At 39.6% G+C, this 25575-nt stretch overlaps 1 protein-coding gene and 1 pseudogene across 1 annotated transcript; one reads left to right on the forward strand and one right to left on the reverse strand.

The window, feature by feature from the left end:
• Nucleotides 18334-21066, forward strand: LOC109223474 (putative cyclin-D6-1). The gene is made up of 6 exons (XM_019387839.1): nt 18334-18611; nt 18712-18798; nt 18929-19024; nt 19111-19312; nt 19407-19537; nt 20385-21066. The coding sequence occupies exons 1-6, from the start codon at nt 18444-18446 to the stop codon at nt 20577-20579; spliced, it is 879 nt and encodes a 292-aa protein (XP_019243384.1). The 5' UTR covers nt 18334-18443; the 3' UTR covers nt 20580-21066.
• LOC109232457 lies at nt 21438-23413 on the reverse strand (annotated as a pseudogene).

The raw sequence follows: 25575 nt of genomic DNA on the forward strand, positions 1-25575 counted from the left end.
GGTTAATTAGTTTAACCAAAGATTATCCTCTTTTGGTCAAACAATTTGGCGCCGTCTGTGAGGACTTCCTAGTCAAAGTCTTAGTTTCTTTCAGATCTAAAAGAAAGCAACACAAAACCTTGTCTTTTCTTGCGTGCATAGTTTAACATGGCAGGTAATGGAGAAGAAAGAATGAAAGCAGTAGTCGGTCACACTACCAACCTCCTAAACACCATCAACGAAGTCACTGGAACAGACACTGAGGACGTTACACCAAAAGCCTCCCCCAAGCAGAGTGGTTCACCCCTCTCTCACGGCAGCATCACAACCTCACACGGTAAATGGGCCTCTACATCCACAACGGAAGAGGTACCACCAGCAGTGAAAAAGCTACTTGAGGCGTGGTTGACAAACACGCTGACCAGCATTCTCGACAAGCCCGCCCAAAGGGCGAACAGAGAAAATGTGAGAGTCTGCGTCGCACCAATGACAGACGAGCAGCACGTCCCTCCTCTTGTTACAGGTATTACTCACAACGTTAGTGATGCAGGTAACGACACCCTCACAACCATTTTGAGGAAGATGGAGGAGATGGAGAACGAGAACAAAATGCTCCGTGACCAAATGAAAGAGCATCAAGAAAGGGTAGAAAAAATACCAGGCGCCCCAAAACTCTTACCAAAAAGGGACCCGGCCGGTTCGTTGAGCAACCGTACAGTGAAGAAGCTGAACTACACGCCATACCTAAAACCTTCAAAATGCCGCCGTACTTGAAAATATATGATGGAACGACGGACCCTAAGGATCATGTGACCCACTATGTCACAGCAGTAAAAGGCAACGACCTCGCCAAAGAACAAGTGTCTTCCATATTACTGAAGAAGTTTGGCGAAACCCTCACCGGGGGAACACTAACTTGGTACTCATAGCTACCTGTACGCTCCATAGAGACATTCGAGGAAATAGCCGACAAGTTTGTAACTGCCCATGCCGGGGCTAAAAAAGCAGAGGCGAGGGTGAATGACATTTTTGCCATTAAACAGTCACCTGGTGAAGGGCTAAGAGATTTCCTCGCCCGATTCAACCGTGTGAGGATGACCTTGCCAAATGTATCAGAGGGAATGGCAGTAGCAGCTTTCTAGAACGGTTTAAACATGAATGGTCCAAGGGCAACCAGAAAATTGCTAAGCCGACTCGTGATGTATCCCCCAACCACTTGGGATGAGATACACAATGCCTACTGCGATGAAGTGCGAGCTGACAAGGACGACCTCAACGGGAAAACTCAACGGCAGACCTTAGTCCAAATGGAATCCAGGAAAGACCGAAGAAATGACAACAGAAGGGACCATGCAGGCCCGCGACCCAACCGTGAAAGACATCAACCATATGTCAGAGTCGTTGTTCCTCCCCGTCATGGCGACGACCCATCTAGGCCTCCAACAGGGACTCACCAAAGCGAAAGAGGTATGCCTCTACTACTATTTGCTCACAATTTCTGCGTTTCTCCCTCAAAAATAGTCTACGCTCTGGAGAAGTTCGGTCCAAAAGTGAAGTGGCAGCAGAAGATGAAGTCCGACCCATACACCGGAAAGTCAAACGCCCTCTGCGAATTCCATCAGGAACGGGGCCATAAACTGAGGAATACATCGCTCTCAGGCAAGAGGTCATGAACATGCTTCACCAAGGGCATCTGAAAGAACTTTTAAGTGATCGGGGAAGGGCAAACTTCGCTCGAGGACGCAAACAGCACCAGGGTCCACCAAAATCTCCCTACCCAACTCGTACCATCCAAATGATCATCGGAGGAGGCGACAACGCATCAATCAACAGTGTAAAATTCACGACCACCCATAAGCTGAACTGGTCAATAACTCACGAACGGTACGACGAACTTGAAGAAAGTATCATCTTCGATGAGTCGGATACCCACGGTTTGGTCTTTCCTCACTATGATTCCCTTGTCATTACTTTAAGCAACTTCGACACTGATGTAAAACATATTATGGTTGATGATAGGAGTAGCGCGTGCATTGTCCACCCTCGAGTTCTCGCACAAATGGAGCTCGAGGATAGGATAGTGCCATGCTGCATCACACTAACGGGTTTTAACAATGCAGTTGAGCGGACATCTGGAGAAATCACGCTACCTGTCCTGGCCGGCGGCGTCACTTTAGAGACCACGTTCCACATCATGGATCCAGATACGGCGTACAATGCCATCATAGGTCGATCTTGGATACACGTCATGAAAGCCGTCGACACCAGCTTATATCAAGTCACCAAATTTCCCACCCCTTGGGGGATATTCAGCATCCAAGGAGAGCAATGCACTTCCCAAGGATGCTATCGCATCGCCCATGACTGCACATAAACCCAACAATTGAAAAGCAAAGCAGTGGCTACATAACAATTCACAAGGTCGAGGTCAAACGATGACGAAGAGAAAGATGTCATCAGGGACCGCGAAATCATAGAAGCCACAGGGTCGACCATAGAGGATCTCGACCCCGTACAACCTGACAAAGACGACCATAGCAAAAAAGCCTACATTGGCCACAAACTTCAGGAACCAGGTAAATTCCATCATTTTTCAGATAACAATGCAGACTTGTTTGCCTTTTTCCCATGCAGATATGCCGGGCATCCCGAAAGAAATAGCATCACACAAGTTGAACGTCGACCCGTTTTACCCCCCAGTGGGCAAGTTAGGCGGAAATTCAACTCCGCAATAAATGACGCGGTCTGCGATGAGGTTGGAAAACTACTGGAAAACGGCTCTATCAGAGAATCAAAGTACCCTCAATGGGTCGCCAATGTGGTCATGGTGAAAAAGAAGAATAGGAAATGGCGGATGTGCGTAGACTTCACAGATCTGAACAAAGCCTGCCCGAAAGACTCATCCCACTACCCCATATTGACCAGCTCATTGACGCAACGGCCGGGCACGAGCTACTAAGCTTCTTGGACGCCTACTCGGGCTACAACCAGATCCTCGTGAAGGAAGAAGACCAAGAGAAGGACACTTTCATCACTCACCAGGGGACATATTGATACAGAGTAATGTCTTTCGGACTAAAAAACACGGGAGCGACGTATCAGAGGTTGGTGACAAAAATGTTCAAAGACCAGCTCGGCAAAACCATGGAAGTATACATTGACGACATGTTGGTCAAGTCAAAAAGGAAAGAGGACCACATTGACCACTTGAAAGAGGCCTTCAACTTACTCCGACGATATGGTATGAAATTGAACCCCGAAAGGTGCGCCTTCGGAGTAACATCGAGAAAGTTCCTCGTTTTCTTGGTATCACAACGAGGCATCGAGGTCAACCCTGACCAAATCAGAGCTATAGAAGGAATACCGGAGAACCTAACCAGTAAGAAGCAGGTACAGAAGCTGACCAGCCACATAGCCGCCATGTCGAGATTCATCTCACGGTCCTCCGACAGATGCGATAAATTTTTTGGTGTACTCAAGAAAGACAATGGACTCCAATGGAACTCAGAGTGCGTCGGAGCTTTGAAAGAATTAAAGTCATACCTGTCTTCACCACCGCTGCTTGCTAAGGCGGAACTTGGGGAACATCTCCTCATCTACTTGGCCGTGTCTGATGTAGCCGTGAGTGCGGTCCTGGTCCGAGAAAACAAAGGTAATCAATCTCCCATCTATTATATTAGCAAAACTATGGTTGATGCCGAAAGGAGGTACCCGCACCTCGAGAAGCTAGCCCTAGCTTTGGTCGTAGCTTCATGAAATCTTAGACCCTATTTCCAGTGCCACCCCATCTCGGTGGTCACGACCTTTCCCCTAAGGAGTATTCCATAAGAGCCCGAACTGTCGGGCGGATTGGCCAAATGAGCCATAGAATTGAGCGAGCTTGATATAACTTATCAACCGCGAATGGCGATAAAGTCGCAAGTACTCGCCGACTTTGTCGCCTACTTCAGCACAAAAATAATGCCTGAAGTCGAAAAAGAAGTCGCCCGTACTTACCCCAAAATACACGACCTATGGGTTTTTGTATACCGATTGCGCCTCTAACGAGTTGGGATCGGGACTGAGACTCGTGCTTGAGGTCCCAACAGGTGAAGTAATTCGCCAGTCCATAAGATGCCCAGATATGACTAAAAACGAGGCCGAGTATGAGGCCGTGATTGCAGGACTAAAATTAGCACTCAAGTACGGAGCGAAGCGAGTCATCCTATTCTGCGACTCTCAACTTGTCGTCATCAAGTCACAGGGACTTTCCAAATCAAAGAGCAAAGAATACAAAAATACCAGGCCGAGATCTGCAAGTTGTTACCCGAGTTCGATGAATGCCAGCTTGACCAAATCCCTCGAGCATAGAATATTGAAGCAGATGGCCTTGTCAAACTGGCAGCGGCCTAACTGGAGAAGGGCACGTGGTCACTCTACTCCACTTGTCGATCGATCAAATCGAGGTACGAACTATAAACCTGACTTGGGACTGGCGCAATTGTATTGTCACATATTTGCAAGACGACGTGCTTCTAGACGACAAAAAAGAAGCCAAAAAGCTTCGAATGCAAGCGTCCAGGTACAGCATCATCAATAACGACTTGTACAAAAGAACGTACGGTGGCCCCCTAGCAAAATGCTTATGCCCAAATCAGACGCGACATATCCTGGAGGAAGGTCATCGCGGAGCTCATACCGGCAATCGAGCCCTAGTCAGATGCCTCATACGAGCAGGCTACTACTGGCCCACTATGAAAAAAGAGGCTACCGACTTTGTAAAAAAATGCGAACAATGCCAAAAATACGCCCCGATGATCCACCAAGCAGGCGAGCACCTCCACTCAGTCACCTCGCCTTGGCTTTTCATCAAATGGGGGATGGACATCGTCGAACCCCTCCCACCAGGACGACGTAATGTACGATTTCTTTTAGTTTTAACTAACTATTTTTCCAAGTGGGTAGAAGCAGGTGCGTATGCACAAATACGCGAGCAAGAGGTGATCGCCTTCATATGGAGGAATATCGTGTGCCGTTTCGGCCTCCGCAAAGAAATCAGTTGTGACAATGGGCCTCAATGCACTAGGAAAAAGATCACCGAGTTCTTCGAGAAATGGCATATCAAAAGAATACTCTCCATGCCATATCATCCTGCGGGCAATGGGCAAGTAGAGTCCTCCAACAAGTCAATATTGAATATCATGAAGAAGAAGCTCGAGAACGCCAAGGGAATATGGTCGGAGTTGTTGCCGGAAGTGCTATGGGCATACCGCACAGCACCAAAAACAAGCACGGGAGAAGCACCGTACTCACTGGTCTATGGGACTGATGCAGTAATACCGGTCAAGGTCGGAGAACCAAGTCTAAGGTACTCACATGGGAGCAGGCCGAGAAACGACGAAAGCAGGAGGCAAGACCTCGATGAGGCCGAAGAGCGAAGAGACATGGATTACATAAGAATGGTCGCCCAGAAACAACCGGCAGAGCAATATTATAACAAAAAAGCCAAGGTCAAACCGCTTAAAACCGGGGACTACGTACTCAAAGCCGAAACACAGGCAAGCAAGGATCCAAGGGAAGGAAAGCTATGGACTAATTAGGACAGCCCATATAAAATTACGGCGGCAGCAAGCAAAGGGTCGTTCTAATTGGAAACAATGGAAGGAAAACTACTACCAAATAACAGGAACATCGCCCACCTCAAGTACTTCAACTTCTAAGGAAAGATGTTCTCCGAGCCGTACTCTTTTTCCCTCACCTGAATTTTGTCCCAATTGGGTTTTCTCGAGAAGGTTTTAAACGAGGCGACGAGGAGAACGTTTCAAAGTTAAGCACGAGCAGGTCAGAATACAAGTTAGCTAGTTCATTGCTTGACCCCTCGAATACTTCTCCAGGTCGACCAATAAAAGGGACTAGATAGACTGGGACTGGAATACCAGCCCCAAAAATGTGTAAACTTCTCCAATATATATATATGTAAGCAAAGCATACAAGCATAGATGTTCGCGTGTCTCCACCAAGTTTAACACTGCACCAATTAAGAGTAACATTCGACGTTGCTCGAATCAACTCAAATTCGACCTCGTTCGAATTAATTTAAAGTAACATTCGACCTCGTTCGAATCAACTCACAATCGACCTCGTTCCAATTAATTTAGAGTAACATTCGACCTCATTCGAATCAAGTCACATTCAACCTCGCTCGAATCAACTCACATTCGACCTCGTTCGAATTAACTTAGAGTAACATGTGACCTCGCTTGAATCAACTCACATTCGACCTCGTTCGAATTAATTTAGAGTAACATTCGACCTCGTTCGAATCAACTCACATTCGACCTCGTACGAATTAATTAAGACACTCACATTTGACCTCGTTCGAATCAATTAAGAGTAACATTCGACCTCGCTCGAATCAACTCACATTCGACCCAGCTCGATTTTCATTCATAGTTAACCCCGTCCGAATTAATTATGGTGACGTTTAACTTTGCTCGAGCTAATCAAAGACACACTCGGCCATGTTCGAGCTAACGCCTACCAACACAGTTCTTTTAAATCAAGACAATCAATCGAGGAAAACATCCAAAGAAAAAATAGAAGACTCAGAAATAAACAGCAAAATTAGCATTCCAAGTAAAAAGGTATCTTACAAGGGCCGAACAGACGCCCGCAAAAGTATAAAAAATTTGAAAAAATTACAAAAAGCATCACTCAGCAGCATCATCCCCGCCATCATTCTCGCCGGTTGAGTACGCATCGTCATACCAAGCACCTTGCTCGATTCCACCCAACTCGTCTTCATCATCGCCCGCCCGTGGCGTGGCGGGATCATAACCACAAGCGACTCGAGTTGCGTGCACCTTGGCACGAGCACCCTCAAACTCAATCTCAGTAACTCTCCCTGCCGCCATCAAGTCCCTAAATATGTCTAGCTGGGCCTTGGCATGGATCCACTTCTCATACGAATCCCGCGACACGTCAGGATAAGCGGAAGTGTGAGAAGAAGATGGTGGAGCCAATAGCTGCGCCTTTTCGGCCTCAAGAGCGGCGACCTGATCATTTAAATTCGAAACCTCTCTCTCAAGCTCGCCAACCCGCTCCTCAAGCCTTGCCTCCCTGAGCACCGCGGCCTCCAATTCACTCGCCCGTTCAGATCTGAGGACGCGGATGACCTCCTCCGATGCCGCCACCCTGGCTTCCTCGGCTTTCTCCAACTCTGCCATCTTTTCAATCAACTCATCACTCAAGTCATTAACCCTGGCCGAATTCTGCTCAAGTTCAGCCCGTAAGGATGCCACTTGAGCCTGAAGATCGATACACTCAGCCGCGACCCCCCTGCTCACCTCAAGCTCGTCCTCCTTAATCCTAAGTGCTCCCTCGAGCTCGCTACACTTGCCGTTAACCCTCACGAGTTCATCTTCCTTCTGCCTCAACTCATCTCTAAGAGACTGGAAATTACCGTTCGCGTCGAATCGAGCGCGTATCTTACGGTACTTGGCACAGTACTCATGAAACTTCAAAACTATTTTCTTAAAAACAACCTTCCGCTTCTCCTATCGGCGGGCGCTCTCGATCTCCAAAATGAGAGTCTAGTGAAAAAGTAAGAGCCAAAAAGAGTCAGTAAAAACAAAAAGGAGAAAGGACGTAAGATACAAGAACAACAAAAACAAAAAAGCAAACTTACCCTCAAAGCCATTCCGGATATGCCTAACGACATATCGGCATCAGTAAACGTCCGTAAAGTCCTGTTCCCAGCTCTAGAGCAGAGAGAACCAAAGAAGGAACTACGCTCTCTGTATTCACCGACAAGTCGCAATCCAAGGGAATGACTATGGTGCGAGTAGATCCCCCTGTCCTCACTTCTACCCGAGTAAACCCCTCATCGAACATCCATACCTCTTCGGGGTCGATGTCGGAACCGGTTTCATAGCCGTCCACGGCCACACCCTTCCCTCTCTCCTCGACCAATGAAGGAACGTCGTCCTGCCAGAATGCTGACGGATCGCCCCTAAGAACGGCCTTCGCCACTTTTGATCGCCCTCCTTCTTCGGTAATGTTCGGGCGAAGGAGCAATTTCTGCAACCTCTAGGTGGCGAAGTCTTTATGTTCAAACCCACGCCCCCCTCAGATGCAGTCGTGGCCAGCTCGGGATCACCCCTTGTTAACCCTTCGTTTCCTACTGTCTCGCCGCCAACTTTTACTCTCCGCCTTTTTAACGGAACTGCTTCCTCCTTGCTCGGTGATGACTCGTCCACTAAGTGCAATACAGGAGAAGCCGGAGTCTCCATCGAAGGGCCTGCCGAGGTCTAAAATGAAGCAACGACCGGTACGGATTTGCTTGCAGTCGCAGCGAGTAGAGACTCGGTCGATGCACCCGATTGATGAAAAGCGGGGGTAGGAGCCTTCACTCTTCTCGCAGTCCTCCGAACTGACAGCAAAAATAGAAGTTAAAACTAACCCTACTACATGGAGAGAGTGAAAAAGAAGACGCCATGAAATTCGGAGCAACAGAAGATCGAAATGAGTGACTTACCGGTCAAAGAAGGTTTACGTCCAAACTTTTTGTTGAACAACGACCACTCACGGATCCCCACCGTGTGGGGTAAAATTTGACTCACCCAGTCGCGAATGTCGGCGACCAATGTGGGAGGCTCCTTCTCGGCTGCACGAAAGAGGAAGAAGAACGATTAAGCCACCGGTGAGAAACAAAACAAGCAACCAGTTAGCAAAAACACTTACGGGCGAAGTTCTACACTTTAGGAACCCACTGGGATTCGCCACCACGTGCTCGGTCTTAGTGAAGAAGAAGTTGAACCAAAATCGATGATTTTCCTTATCGTCCATATTCACCACCAATCCCTTGGTCCCACGGTGGCGTAGGTGTATCATCGTACACCTGTGAAAGTTTGGCGCGAAAAGGTATAGCAGATGGCGGATGGAAATCCCGCGATTGGCCAGCTTCGTGTACTTTATCAACATAAGGAAGAGTTTATAAATATAGGGGGAGAGCTGGGCCGGACATATGCCATAGTAGCGGCAGAGTTCCTCCGCCAACGGGGAAGAGGAAGAGAATAGCCCACTTGGAACGGGTACGCCTAAAATGCGCAATACCAAGACGATGAATGTGGCTTACGTCATTCCCAACTGGGACCAGATCGATGTGAGCAGGGATGTTGTATTTGGCCCTAAACTCGGCAAGATGGGTTGCATCCATCTCGAACTTCACAGGCTCAGGCTCGTCCACAAGTGACTTCGAGAAGTCCGACCTGGAGCCTGAATTACGAGGAATGATTTCCTCCACGGTGGGAAAGCTCTCATCCTCTGTAGCGACAACAACATCATCATCGTGAGGGGGCGTTCTCACTGCTAGTGGAGTTGGTTCAGGAACCCCATCAGAGACAAGAGGTGTATTAACCATTTTTGTTAGTTGTAAATGCAGAAGATACGAATAGAAAGAGGTATAAGTAGCAGAAATCACTCAAATCAGACAGCAGAAGAAAGGTGCGAAAATGGAAACAACGGGAGCGAGAATACAGGAAGAAGAATAAGGGAGGAAAATACACAGGTTCAAATGCTAGAAAACATAAAGGATCATACAAGGGGTTCCTAATCCCTATTTATAGAGAACACAGACACCCTAATCGAGAAAATCAACCGCCGATATACAAAGATCGAAACGACAGGGGCACGTGAAGCGATGCATCACATCAGAAAGATGCGTAATAATGACGCATGATGTTGTGACGTTAGTCCAAATCAATGTCACGATAAGCTGTGTCCCGCAAAGTGCCATGTTACCATCTCGACCGTGATCTTTACTACTCAACCTGTCCACCTGAATTTCTCGACTACGACTAATGAAGTTCTCTCGCCGAGGTCAACCAAAGAACAACCTCGATAAGCGGAGGGACTAACTGTATGAGTCAAAATCCAACCGAGGAAATTCAGCACGAAGAGGTGATATTGTGAGTAATTTGCAACTTATCATGGGTAATTCGGCCGAAGTTGACCAGTGATCAATGGTACGAGTCCCTAAGCGGTCAACCACAGCCGAGGTCGAGTATAGCAGATAGTAGTAACGACTAGCTTTGTATTGGGATCTTCAGAGGGAATATTCTCTTAAATATTCTCTCTGTTTGTACTTTTAGGGTTGTTTGGGAATATCTCGTATAAATAGAATGAGACATAAGGCAAAGGGCATGTAATATCATATATGACAAGACACTTTTGAAAAGTAAGCTCTCTAAATAAATACAAAGAACTACTTTCTGGAGAGATTCGACCTTTTTGGATTATCTATTGTCATTTTCACCAGATCCGAGAAAGTACTCAATATTCTCTTATATTCTTGTCATTCATCATTATCAGAGGGAAGAATCATTCACCTCATTCAGCATTGGGTGAATCTTTCTCCTTATTTACATTTATTGTCATTCATTGTTATTTAATACTTGTTACTTTATGCACATTGTTACATTCGACACATTTATTGCTTGCACATTAATTCCATTTCTTCACTGCTCACACCTTTCGTACTGTCAACCCAAGATCTGAAGTTATTAGTTTTAACTAGGATTAACTATATTGAATAACTGATTAATTAGTTTAACCAAAGATTATCCTCTTTTGGTCAAACAAACACAACATAGCATGTTATCAAATTACCGGACCCATATGTAAGTCATGGATTCATGTTTCACTACCCCTTTATCAAAACTAAATTATAATAAAAAAAGAAGAAGAAATTCCACATATTTGGCTGGAGAAATAGAATTAATCAGACCTGTATGCGAGAAATCTGTTGGAGACATAATTAAATAAATAAAAAAGGGTAGCCCGGTGTACTAAGTTCTCGTTATGCGCGGGATCCAGGGAAGGGCCGGTAAAAATTTAAAATGAGATAGTCACAAGTATTTTTGGATGAATTAAGCGTACAAATAAAAAGGCTCTGCCTGTTATACCCTGCCATGACAAGGAAAGAGTAACCATAATCTTTGCATCTTTCTCTATTCTAGGTCTCAATATTTTCGAATTTCTCTTAAAGATAATATCTGAGCTTCTTGTCTGTTAGTCAAATTAAGAAAATTCCAGTGCTATTTCCTTTGGATTATTGAATTACAAAGGGACCATAGTCTATCTATAGATTAAAGGGAATAAATATACAATTTTCATGATTATAACAGCTCATGATGTGATATAAATGCAGATTTTGACATGGGAAATTTCCGATATATGACACGACAACATGGTGGGATCCTAACCTATCTGCCTTTCTGTATACTCTATCCCAAGTTTATGATTAAATGCAGTATATTAATTGTACTCACGTTTGTCACACAGAGAAAAACTATTCTCTGTATTAATTTCGTGTTTTTTAGTCGTAGGACTATGACGATTGATCAATGGGGCACAGAGCTATATTAGAATAGGACTTTCCACTCATCATGACCCACTCTATCCGAGTCATGTGATTGGCCTTAGTGTTTCTTTACGATTGATGATTTTAGGCGCGGAACGGCGATTTTAAGTTTATGGGTTCTTAAATTTTAATTATATAAAAGACGGTTTATTGGATTCTGAATAATTTTTTTTTTTAATATATAGTAAGTAGATTTTTTTAATGAAATACATGGTTTGAACCAAAACTACTAGTTTCTGTCGACCCGGGATAACTCATAGCGGATTCGGATTTTGATTTGGTGGATGCAATATTTAGATTTTTATCACTAATTCAACAACAACAAACAACAATAACGATCCAGTAAAATCCCACAAGTAGGCTTTATCACTAATTCAACACACATTTGAAATTTAGAATCTATTATTTCTTAAATCTTATAATTTTAGTAAATCTTTTGCATATATTTTTACATTTTTATATTCCGTATCGAAAACGTTGGAGTCATTATAAAACCAATACTTATGTTCTCCATCCGCCACAGAATGAAGATGTATCTAAACAGATTGTTGTGCATGAGAATGGTTCGAATTAGTAATATGAATTTTAATTAAATTATATGTAATGATAGTGTTAAGATTTTTTATACAATTAGCGTAGTTTAGCATATTGTAGTAGGTTAGTTATTATTTATATATGATTTTATTAATATATATCATAAAGATTTACATGTAATATATTAATAAATTACACTAAAAGTGGTGTCATCCAACACTAGTTTGATGAAATTTTTAATTAGATTATACTCCATGTCCCAATTTATGTGTTGTACTTTCCTTTTGTAATCTTTCCCAAAAAGAATATTATACTTCCTTATTTGAAAATAATTTAACTTTATACTTTCTATTTTACCCTTTATGAGATGAATTATAGCCACACAAATATATGTGTCTTAGTTTAGACCACTAATTTCAAAAGTCTTACTTTCTTTCTTAAATTTCGTGCCGAGTCAAACACCGCCATATAAATTGGCGGAAGAAATATTTATTTACGTCGATGCGTTCCTAAAAGTTAGGAGTATATATATGTAGGACACTGCTTAAATAATAATGCAAAATAAACATCATACCAGAAAAAGAAATAAAAGCCTTATTAAACCTCACAACCTAAAAACTAAACTCGTGTACTAAATAATGGAATAAATTGATGTAACTTGCATAAAATTCTGCATACACCATTAATTAGGGTGTTCTACGGAGAAGATTAAATATATTTTCAGAGTTCTTGATTGGTTACGCTAGTAATCTTTAGCAAATTTCTACTGTATTAATTAAATATTGCCTATTAAACATCTCAAAAAAAATTTAAAAAAGAGAATTTCTATTAGAAATGAGTGAGTGCATAGCACAGTAGAGATATATAGGTGTAGCATGTGAATTCTCTGCAAGAGAACCGAGGAAACAATGCATTAAATTGATCTAGTCCAAAATAATATCTGAAAAAAATTAGAAGCAGCCAAGGGAATTCTTCTCCTTAGATATTATTAAAAGAAATAGTAAGCCAGCGTTTTCGGTACTCGCTTTGGTTTCGACTAAATTCGGATTCGTGCCGGAAGTTCTATATTAGTAGTAAAATGCTCCCAAATTAAGGCGACTTCATACCCAGATGTCAAACCCGAAACCTCTGGTTAAAGATTAACCATTCCACCACAACCCTTGTTGGTCACTTAAACTACTTTCTATATATATTCCTCAATAAATATATTCTAGCTAGTAAGATTTCTCCTATATCTAATTCTGCTAATCTGAGAATAAGATTATATAAAATGTCAGACTCTGATTCAACTACAAGACTATTTCTGTTTCTTGTTCTAAAGTCTTTTTAATGTTAAGTAAATGGTCTGCCGAGGACCACATACAGTTTACGTTCTTTCTTTTGACCATTAAAACCTTTGCAATTCTTTCCTCCTATACATTCTTCAGTAGATCAATTGCAATGCATTACCATAACATATTTAGTATAGAGGCCATTATTGACACTAGGGCAAGCGGACGTGGCGGGGCGGGGCGGGTCGAAAACGGTTAATTCAAAAATGAATAAATTATCCGACCCGGTCCATATTTAATACGGATAAAAAACGGGTTATCCGGCGGATAATATGGTTATCCATATTATCCATGGCTTCTTGAATATAATCACTCTTGGGAGAATTCCTAGTCTCCCAACCTTGAGGAGCCCCCAATTTGAGGCTTTAGAAATATAAAAGTTAAACCATTAATTATCCATTGGTTATCCATTTTCTAAGTGGATAATATGGTTCGTATCCATATTCGACCCGTTTTTAAAATGTTCATTATCCAACCCATTTTCTAGTGGATAATATGGGTGGATAACTGTTTTATTTTAACCATTTTGCCACCTCTAATTGACACCATAGGGCTACACTTTCTGCCTATAATTGTTACTTAATTAACTGTTATTGTTTTCAAGCTTCTTATTCCAATAGTTTCATTTATATTATATTATTTGACAAAGTAAAACGTTTAAGAAGAAAGAAAAACTCTTGAAGCATATATACCAAAAGTACATTTAAATGTTTTGGTTTTAAACATGTCATCGTTTCTGTTGAATTAAAGGTAATTTAGAATTAGGGAGTACCATTTACTACTTATATGATACAAACTTAGCACCAAACTAGCACCTAAATATATTTTTCTTACGTATTCATAATTTTAGTCTAATCCTTCAATTATGTGAATCTAATTCAATGAGTTACCCGCACTAGTTTTGTCAAAGCAATTTTCGATTGACAATAGTATCTAACTCGAAAAATTAAACTTAGAGTAGTTTGCAAATTGGCTAAGTGAATATATTGAGGCGATAAGCTTTACCAACTAGTATTTTAAAATATATTTACATGATTCGGTTGTTTTAAATCTAAATCCTCTAAGCAAATGTTCGAAACTTGAAAGAGATAGTAATAATACTATATTGAAATTAGTCAAATAATTTTAACGTGTAAATTACCTTTTATGTCATATACATGTTACATGTATGTGGCATTTGATAAGAATGGATCTTGGACCTAACTCAACTCCAAAAGCTAGCTTTTGGGGTTGAGTTAGGCCCAATGTCCATATCTTATCCTGGTATCCAGAACAAGGTTAGATCCAGAAAAAAGATAAACCTGTGAGAGAGAGAGTTTACCCAAAAACAAAAAAAATTGTTCTTCATCTATGGCTTCAGAGAGCAATTTTGTGCAAGCAGCTATTCCCCGTTTTGATGGTCACTATGACCACTGGAGTATGCTGATGGAGAATTTTCTACGGCCAAAAGAGTATTGGCCAATTGTTGAAGACGGCATTAAAGCACCAGCAGTAGGCGAAACTTTGACGGATGCTCAAAAGACTGAGTTTGAAGCAAGAAAGTTGAAAGATTTAAAGGCAAAAAATTATCTCTTTCAAGCTATTGAGCGTCCCATCTTGGAAACCATTCTTTGCAAAGAAGCTTCCAAGGATATATGGGATTCCATGAAGAAAAAGTATCAAGGCTCTACAAGAGTGAAGCGAGCACAGTTTCAAGCCTTGAGGAGGGACTTTGAAACCTTGCAGATGAAGGAAGGAGAATCCATCACCAACTACTGTGCTAGAACCATGGAGATATGCAACAAGATGCGATTCCATCGTGAGAAACATGGGCGACGTCGTAATAGCGGAAAAGATATTGCGCTCTCTGACACCAAAGTATGATTATGTCGTTTGCTCCATTGAGGAGTCAAAAGACATAGATGTCTTATCACTTGACGAATTGCAGAGCTCCTTATTGGTGCATGAGCAGAAGATGAACCGTAGTTCAACTTCCGATGAGCAGGCTTTGAAGGCTTCTACTTTTATTTCTTCTTCCAATTCCAGAGGAAGGGGTAGAGGTAGAGGTCGAGGCAGAAGAAGAGGAGATCATGGAGGTAGAGATTCCTGTAGGAATTTCAAAGCAAATAATGATCAATCTCAAGGCAAAGGCAGAGGTCGAGATTATGACAAATCCAAGATAGAGTGCTATAGATGTCATAAATTTGGTCATTACGCATCTGAATGTTATACTAGGCTGCCTAATGACAAAGAAAAGGAAGAGAAGTCCAATTACGCGGAGAACAAGGAAGGTGAGACCTTGTTGATGGCAATTCAAGTAGAGAAAGAAACCGAGCGAGATGTTTGGTATTTAGACACAGGCTGCACTAATCATATGACTGGAAGTAAGTCTTGATTTTCTTACTTAAATGAAGGCTTCCATTCTAAAGTTAGTTTTTGGTGATTGTTCTACTGTAGATGCAACGGGAAAAGGTGACATCAAGATCAAAACCAAGAATGGTTTTGTGAAAACAATCTCTAATGTATTATATGTTCCTGACTTGAAAAGCAACTTACTGAGTGTTGGTCAGTTGCAAGAGAAAGGTTATGTCATCACTATTAAGAAGGGTGAGTGTGAAATTTATGACCCCGTGAGAGGAGCTATAGCAATAGTTCAGATGAGTTCCAACAGATTATTTCCAATAAAGATTGATAGTATTCAATCTTGTTTGATGACGGAAGTGAAGGATCCCTCGTGGTTGTGGCATTTTCGTTATGGTCATTTGAGTTTTGGAGGATTGAAGACACTTCAGGAGAAGAGCATGGTCACAGGTCTTCCTCAAATTATTGCTCCTTCTCAAATTTGTGAACAATGTGTTGTTGGCAAACAACACCGATCTCAATTCCCAAAAGGCAAATCATGGCGAGCAAAGAATGTTTTGGAGTTGGTTCACTTTGACATATGTGGGCCTATAAGACCAATCTCTAATGGAGGCAAAAGGTATTTTATTACCTTCATTGACGATTATTCTAGAAAGACTTGGGTGTATTTTCTGCGGGAAAAGTCAGAGGCTTTTAATGTACTTAAAAGCTTCAAAGCTAATGTGGAGAATGAGACAGGAAAGACCATCAAGAGCTTCCGAACAGACCGTGGAGGCGAATATTGCTCTAAGGCATTTGAAGAATTTTGTGGGACTCATGGCATTCGAAAAGAGCTCACAACGGCGTATTCACCACAACAAAATGGTGTATCAGAGAGGAAGAATAGAACCATTCTCAACATGGTTCGAAGCTTGCTAGCTCGAGGAAAAGTTCCAAAGACATTCTGGCCAGAAACAGTAAATTGGAGTATTCATATTTTGAATAGAAGTCCAACATTTGCTGTTCAAAACATGACTCCAGAGGAGGCTTGGAGTGGAAGGAAACCTGCTGTAGATCATTTTAAAATTTTTGGTTGCGTTGGCTATGAACATATCCCAGACGAGAAGAGGAAGAAGCTTGATGACAAAAGCGAGAAGTGTGTCTTTCTTGGTGTTAGTGAGGCATCCAAGGCGTACAAGTTGTTCAATCCATTGACAAAGAAGGTTGTGACCAGCAAAGATGTTATTTTTGATGAAGAAAACTCTTGGGATTGGAATATGCAGCAGTCTATTCCAATCTTAATTGATAATGAAGTCGAAGAAGCAGCAACAATACCCGAAAATTCTGAAAATCCTAATCCAGCAGCTGCTGAAATTTCACCCTCAGCTTTGAAAGAAATTGATGCACCAGATGAGTCTCTTCGTCGTGCTCGCAAAAGGCCCGTGTGGATGATGGATTATGAGGTAACAGGAATTGATGTAAATGAAGATGATTTTCCTATTTTGCATTGTTTGCAGATAGTGATCCTAAACGTTAGTTAAACGTTATTAGATCACCTAAAGATATTTACGTGTCTCGATTACCAACTACAACACGTAAAGATAACCTGATGGTATATAAATATCTTATATTGAAATGTATATAATTAACTTAAAACTCTCTATTACGTACTATTTCGCACTCATGGGTCGTTTCATAGGATGCATTACGGAACATAATACATGTATTGAATTTGGTATTATTAATTCTTTGTTTGGTAGTGTTTTCCAACCTATGTATAACTAATACATTTAATAGGTATACACTATATTCAATACTATTCTTATAAATAGCAAACCATGTCATTAGCAATACCACAATTTTCAATACATGGATAAGCATGTATATTGACAGAACTACCCCTTTCAAAACCTTTAATATATTAAACCAAACTGTCGCTAAATAATCCCAGCATAACTAATCACATCATTACTAATATACCCTATTATTCCCTCCGTTCACTTTTAGTTATCAAGTATTCTAAAAATAAATTTTTATTTTTACTTGTCACTTTCGCATATCAAGAAAAATAATTTTTTTTTCTGTTTCGCCCTTAACATTAATTACTCATTCCAAATCATTTTTCAAATCCACTAAGAGTATACACCAATTAATATAGGTATCATGGTAAATTATACACTTTATTTATTGTTTCTTAAGAGGTGTGCAAAGTCATTAGTGGACAAGTAAAAATGAACGGAGGGAATATATACTACTATTATACATCCTACCATATCAATCTGCACTAATTAGAAGTTGTCATGTTATTAAACAAGATTAGAAACTTCCAAATACTCCATTACTTTTTAATAAATTATGTATTCCCTCCGTTCACTTTTACTTGGCATGTATACTAAAAATAGATGTTTATTTTTACTTGGCATTTTACGCATATCAAGAGAAGACAACAAATTTTTCTTGTTTTACCCACAGTATTTATTGCTTATTTCAAATCATTTTTTCAAATCCAATAAAATATGCATCAATTAATATGAGTATTATGGTAAATTATGCACTTCATTTATTATTTCTTAAGGGGCGTGAAAAATTAAAATGTGCCAAGTAAAAGTGAACGGAGGGAGTATGTAAGCACAAGTTTATAGTGAAATAATTGTACCATGAGCTATATTAATTGTACGTATCTTTTGTAGGATAGGACAAACGCGGCACAAGGAATTCAAAACCTTTAAAAGGGTATAAATAAGGAGGTTTGGTGAGAAGGCTAAGACATAAGTTTGTTTCTTTTATTCTAAAGCACAAAAGGCAAAGCTGCTCTGTTTTCATATTCTGAAACATTCACTTATGCTTCTCTAAATTCAACTGTTTGACCGAAAAGAAAAATGAAATTCGATCTCGAGAATCCATTAACGAGCTCAAATGAACACGAAAACGACACCGTTTCAGCTCTCTTCGCCGCCGAATCCGATCACATGCCATCCTTTTTTTCATTCAAATCTACTGACATTCCCTTCTCTATTCGCCGCCACGCCTTTTCTCTTATTTCTCAAGTAAATATAGTTCAAAATCTCTTTCTGTAGATTTTTTTCTTCTATTTATCTGCAACTATTTTTTTTTAAAAAAAGCTTTTTGATGATTTTTTTTTTGCAGGCGCAGTTTTCTTACAATTTAGATCAATTTACTACATATCTCGCTATCAATTACATTGATCGTTTCCTGTCCAAACAAGCAGTTCCGGTAAATCAGTTTCGTATGCACATAAACAATAGAATTATCTGATGTGAATATTATAATGAGAAATTGAAATTTGAAGTTTACATTATGAAAATTGAAGATCTGATATGGAAATCCTGTTTACGTACCTCAGGAGAATAAGCCATGGATTGTACGGCTTCTCGTCATTGCTAGCCTTTCACTCGCTGCGAAAATGAGAAGCATCAACTTGTCACTCTTCGATTTTCAGGTGATTAAACTGTAAACAGTAATTAGATAAATCAGTTTATCTTATGATAATTAAATCTGATTAATTCAGTGAAATGATTTGAACAGAGAGATGAAGGTTTAATTTTTGATTCGGAATCAATTCAACGAATGGAGGTTTTGATTCTCACAACGCTTAATTGGCGGTTACGATCCATCACGCCTTTTGCGTTTCTGGATTTTATCAACTCGTTGTTTGAACTCAGTGACTCGTCTCTGAGTCAAACTCTCAAAGACCGAGCTACAGATATCATCTTTAATTCTCATTACGGTATAATGTGAAATCTCTGTTTAATTCGTATTAGTAGTTCGTTATCTGTTTTTTGATCTTTGGTTAGTAATGTTAATCTTTGCTTTAATTACAGAAGTTAAGCTTTTTGAGTACAAACCATCAATATTGGCAGCATCGGCGCTTCTTTGTGCAGCTCATGAGTTGATTCCGCAGCAATTTTCTATTTTCTTAGATGAAGTTTCTAAATGCGAATATATAAATAAAGTAAGATTCTCTTCTCTATTTCACTTTATTTTTAACTTTTTAATGTGTTTTCTTTGGGACTTAAATTATGTAAATTGGAAAAGAAGATATGTAACCTGTTGCAACCTCAAAGAGAAAATGATAAAAATGGTCTCCTATCTTTGATATAGGTTTAAAGTAGTACCTTAAGTATGCACCGAACAGTTTTAGTCCGTTAAGTTTGCTAAAAGTTTAACACTTTTGGTTACGTCAAATATTCAACAAATTTATGTTCGTTAGATTTGACGAAAACAGGGGAAAAAATGATTTAACCTTAAACACAAGAAAATTCCATTAAATCCTAAAAAATATAACACACAAACTAATTAGACATAAAAAAGATACAAAAATATTAAATTATACATAAAAAAGATGCACCCAAACTTTATAAGTAGACAAAAAAATGGCAGAAACTACAAAATTTATACCTCAAGATGCGAGTTCCCGCTAATTTTTTCTTATCACGGTTCTCGTCAAATCTAGACAAAGTTTGTTAAATATTTGACGAAATCCAAAACTGTCAACTTTTGACAAACTTAAAAAATCAAAACTGCTCGGGACATACTTAAGGGACTACTATAAACTTATCCACAACCTTCAGGGACTATTTTTGTCATTAATGTCGTAGACACAAACTAATTTAACATAATTTTTTAAAGTTACAGAATCACATTTTCATGCCTATTTCTTATTTATTTTACTACTTATAGTTAACTTCTGATACTATGTCTATTGGTTATATTGTCAGTGTATAAAAGTTAACCTTTTTTCTTCTTTTCTTTCTCATTATCTCATAATTCAGTCTGTGTATTTGTTTTAATATTTGTAGGAGGAATTGCTGAATTGTTGGGCTGTAATGCGGGATGCTACAATCAATGAAATGACCTCTAGCTCATTGACACCGAAAAGTGTGCTTGAATATGAAGATACAAGTCCTGAAAACGAGAACAACAGCAAGAGGCGAAGATTGAGTGATTTACAGAATGATCAAACGCTCCATATCTCTCAGCTTCAACACTGCTAAAAGATTGTCTATTGAACATATATTTCATATTTGTGTTCAGTAAAAGCAGGGAGATGGGAAATGGCGCTAGGAAAAAGTTAATAGTGTTCGAGTGGGAGAGGGCGTGGTCTATCTAAGAGAGATCAAACTTTGATGTTAAGTGGACCTTGAGCTTAACTCAACCCGAAAAGCTCGCTCAAAGGGTGAGGATTGTCCAAACCATATAAAGAAGGAATCATCCCTCTGCGATATGGGACGATGATATGTTGCTTTGGTGTGAATTTTAGTGGGGTTGTTTGATCTTGGTCGAAGAGATTTTCATGTAAAAAGCAACTCTAGTAAATTCATAGTAATATATGCTTTTTTGGGAGTAAACAATGTTCAATTTGGGACTGAGGCGTGGTTGTTATTGTTATAAACAATGTTCGTTTTGGTAAATTTTCTTTGCTTTCTACCTCTGTAAGCGTCAATTAGTTACTCACTCATTCAAGCACACTGTAGTTTGTCATCTCTTTTTTCTAAATATCATGCCCAAGCTCTCTGATTGTCAGAGCTCAAATTATTATTATTATTTTTGAAATATCATGCCCAAGCTCTCTGATTGTTAGAGCTCAAATTATTATTATTATTTTTGTTTGAGTGGTTATAAAAATGACTCTACAAGAATTTCTTATGTTTTAATTACAGATCTCCTATGAAAAAAGTCATATAACTAAATAATATTTGTAAATGGACTACACAAACAAATCTCCCAAATTTTTTTTGCCTTTTGTGCAACCAAACATCTTTAAATTGATGGTTTACACTACTTAAATCAGGTTAGGAAGGGAAAGAAATAGTAAAGAGAGAGAAGTAACAACATCAATAAGAAGAAAGGTGTGAGAAAATGATCTCATATGACCAGTTACAATTTGAATAGAAGAAAATGACCCTACAAAGATCTCTCGTCTTATTTTACTGATCTCCTACGAAAAGAGCGATCTCTCGTCTTATTTTACTGTTGTCCTACGAAAAGAGCATATGATGAAAAAGAACATTTGTAATGGTCCATATAATCAATCTCCCAAGAAGTTTAGTTATGTGGAGAACTTGAAGTGATTTTTACTCCATTTACCTATCTTTTAAGTTGATACACTAAATGGTGGAATACTCTGTTCAAATCTGAAAAAATTGCCAGGATCCACTTTGCTTTCACCTTTGCTAACCTCTCAAAGTTTTCATTGAAATACTTTGCACCCCAAACTTTACCCTTTGAATAGCTATATACTCCATCATTGGTCCCAAAATCAAGATCTCTATAATTAAGATAAGCAGTTCTAGGACAATGTGACAAAAATGGCTTCATTTTCTCATAAAGTTCCCTTAACCATTTAATCTTCTTACTAGATATACTTTCACTATTATCACCCCAATTCACCATATACTGAATATTGAACAAATTTCCCTTCCTATGAGGGAATGGAAGTTCAAATTCTGAAATTTTATCCAATTTTCCACCCAATGGATCCAATATTATCATAGGTCTTTCTTCTTCTAAAAACATGTCTTTTACCATTCCCCATACCTCTTCCTGCATTGGAGTTTTCACAAAATCAGACGTCGCCTTTTGGTAATTCTTGGTCTGGGACACCGTATTGTTCACTAAAAATTCAATTGAATCGTTCGTTCTCTTAGATGCAAAATACACCGTACTTCAAAGCATTCTTTCTTTATGCATGGCAATTCACTGCAGTTTATCACTGGATCTTGAAAACAATCTTTTTGGAACTAACCCGAATTCGGGGAACGTTTGATTCAATAAAGGGGTTAACTCACTCGCTCTCCCAAGAAATAAGCCTTGAAAAGAAACTTGGATTGTTTTTCCATTTCCAAATCCCATATTTTGAATCAAAACCCTCATAAACAAATCATTAGGAAATTTATGTGACACATTTTGCCATCTTTGGAGTAAATTTATAGTGTTACCTTCTAATTTTCTACGAACCGTGAAAACAGTAACCTTAGGTGGAATACGTACCAATTTAATTTTCCAAGCTAAAATGACACCAAAACTTGATCCTCCTCCTCCTCTTATAGCCCAAAACATGTCTTCTCCCATTGATTCTCTATCAAGAATTCTTCCATTGACATCCATAACACGAGCATCGATAACATTATCCGCGGATAGGCCAAATTTCCTCATCAAAGTTCCAATTCCACCACCACTAATAATCCCACCACTTCCAACACTAGGATATAATCCTCCTGGAAATGCAAGAATTTCACTTTTCTTAGCAATTTCATAATAAAGTTGCCCTAATGTCACACCTGTTTGAATCCAGGCCGTTTCTTCGTTTTTATCAATCTTGATATCATCAAGATTGATTAATCGAGGATAACGAATTGGGTATTGGTAACAGAGCGAAAAGAGAGACCTTCATAGTCATGACCACCACTTTTGACTCTAATTTGCAAGCCAAATTTCTGGCTACAAAGAATAATAGGTTGAATTTCGGATTCGTTTTTAGGGGCAATAATGAAAATTGGATGTGCAAATGAGGAATTTAACCACCTGGGATTTTTCTGGGCATATTCAAGAAGAGATGAATATGTAGGTGAATTTGGAAAGTGTATATGTTTCTTGATATTTTCTGAAGAATTACTATAAATACACTGCAAAAACTCTTGTTGAACCTTAGCTTCTATTAATAACAAGAATGAAACTAACAAACATGAAAAAAGTTTAAGTCTTCCCATTTTTCGGAAGAGTTAAAGTTACTAAGCTAAGCTGCTGTTGGAAAACTCGGTATAAGCAATTTTCTGCTTTCGCCTGAATATGAAAGAACGAAGAAGTAAGAAAATGAGATGACTCTTTCTTGAACTATATTATGAATAAATCTGCACTATATAGTGAGATGAATAACTAGAAAGGTTACCATTAAAAGAGAGTTGAATAAATAACTAGCAAAACGTTACAGTCAGACTTGAAATGAATAACTACAAATTAAGGTCAGTATTAACATAGAATTGATTTAAAAATCTAGCAAAACGTTACAGCTAGATTTTAAAGAATGGAATCTTTGACTAAATAAACTGGCACTTGTAACTAAGTTTATTTGAAATTTGGAAAAATACAATATTAGAATATGAACGTGAACCAATATGGTTTTGTCAGTATTCTTGAAAAAGTAAATATAATTAGACATAATATATTATTGAGCATGAGGACAATATTGATTATTGAGCTGGTACGGTCCATTTTGATTTTGGCTGTAATCTAAAAAGCCTTTGACTTTTATTAATTGTAAGTATTAGCTTTATATAATTTAGCACCTATTTTTGGTTGTTGCTTAGTTGGCCATGTTGGATTTAAGCAATTTATATCTATATTAGAATATCTAGCTCAATTGGATTTAAGCAATTTGTGTCTCTTTTCGTCTTTTCGTTTTCTTGAGCCGAGGATCTATCGAAAACAGTCTCTCTACCCCATCAGGATAGAGGTAAGATCTGCGTACACACTACCCTCCCCAATAGCTCAAGTGGACTGTATTCCCCTCTTTACTTTCACTACTAGAAATCCGGTAAAAAGCGACCACAAAAAGCGACCAAAGTTGGTCGCTTATAGGCCCAAAAGCGACCAAACATGCCTGGTCGCTATGTTGATGGTCTCTTTTATTTAGGGACCAAACTTGGTCGCTAATTAGCGACCAACATTGGTCTCTAAGCTAAATGGACCAAATATTCCGGATATTGACTATAGAGACCAACTTTGGTCGCTTTATTAATTTAATAATATAAATTTGGTGACCAAAGTTGGTCTCTAAATATAACATACTTTTTTTATTTATTTATTATTAATCATTAAGAAGCGACCAACTTTGGTCTCTAACCCAAATATTATATTTTAAAATCTGGAAACTAGAGACCAAGGTTGGTCGCTTTTTTATTCAATAATTTATATATTTTATTAAACTAGCGACCAACTTTGGTCCCTAAATACATGAATTTAATTTATTTTTTGTACTTTAGCGACCAACGTTGGTCGCTATATCACCAGAAATTTTATTTTTTTAACGAAATAGCGACCAAGTTTGGTCGCTTTTTGTAGAAATCTGGGTAAGTAGCGACCAAAGTTGGTCGCTATTCTCCAGAAATTTATTTTTTTTGAACGTGAAAAGCGACCAAATAGAGACCAATGGTGGTCGCTTTTCTGTGTATTATTTTGGCAGAAACTGCCTGTTTTGGCAGCTACACCACCTGCCAGTCATACCAAAACCCTAACAAGCAACAACAACAACAATTCAAACAACAATTCCAATAAGAATACCAAACAACAACCCAACAACAACAACAACAACACAAAAACAACATTAAAAGCTACATTAAAACCAAGAAACTGTAAATTTCAATAGAACTACCAAACTAAGTTAACTCTTATTACAACCCAATGGAAAACAAATTGTATTTGTCTAGTTCAAATTGTCTAAAATTCATTGATTGTTTGGTACATCATTATCATCACCCTCTGATGAAGTTTCATCATCATCACGGTATTGAGAAGGGTCTATTTGTCGATGATGGGAAGAATGATCAAGGGGAGGACGGGAGGAACGGCCACTTGGAGGACGGGACGAACGAGCACGGGGACGGGCAGCCTCTGGCGATGATGGCCGAGACCGGGGAATCGAAAAAGATCCAGCTAGGAGATTTTTGATCTGCTCTTGCATGCCCTGGCACTGAGCGACCACGCCAATGTACTGAGCATCTCTAAGCTTTTCTCTTTCCTTGGACGCTTCTAGCTTGGATGTGAGCTTTGCCACAGTCTCCCGCATAGCGGAGAGGCTCTCCCCATCAAGTTGCTCGGCTTGCGAGGAAGTCCCTATTCCTTGCATTCCACACCTATAGCGATGGAATGTCTTAGTAGGAAGGCCGTATACCTTCCCCCATTTTGGACCGCCTGCAGCCCGCGTCCATAGTCTTTCAACATCCTCGGCCGAAAGTTTGAATGGCGCGCCCGACTCATTAGGTGGCTGGCTGC

The sequence above is a fragment of the Nicotiana attenuata genome, chromosome 1, assembly GCF_001879085.1.
Source record: "Nicotiana attenuata strain UT chromosome 1, NIATTr2, whole genome shotgun sequence".
Classification (NCBI taxonomy): domain Eukaryota; kingdom Viridiplantae; phylum Streptophyta; class Magnoliopsida; order Solanales; family Solanaceae; genus Nicotiana; species Nicotiana attenuata.

Bases quoted from the DNA above. Each gene is read 5' to 3' on its own strand.
- LOC109223474 (XM_019387839.1), top strand. From the start codon at position 18,444: ATGAAATTCGATCTCGAGAATCCATTAACGAGCTCAAATGAACACGAA. The intron at 18,612-18,711 runs GTAAATATAGTT...TTTTTTTTGCAG, and splicing joins CCTTTTCTCTTATTTCTCAA to GCGCAGTTTTCTTACAATTT. The intron at 19,313-19,406 runs GTATAATGTGAA...CTTTAATTACAG, and splicing joins CATCTTTAATTCTCATTACG to AAGTTAAGCTTTTTGAGTAC.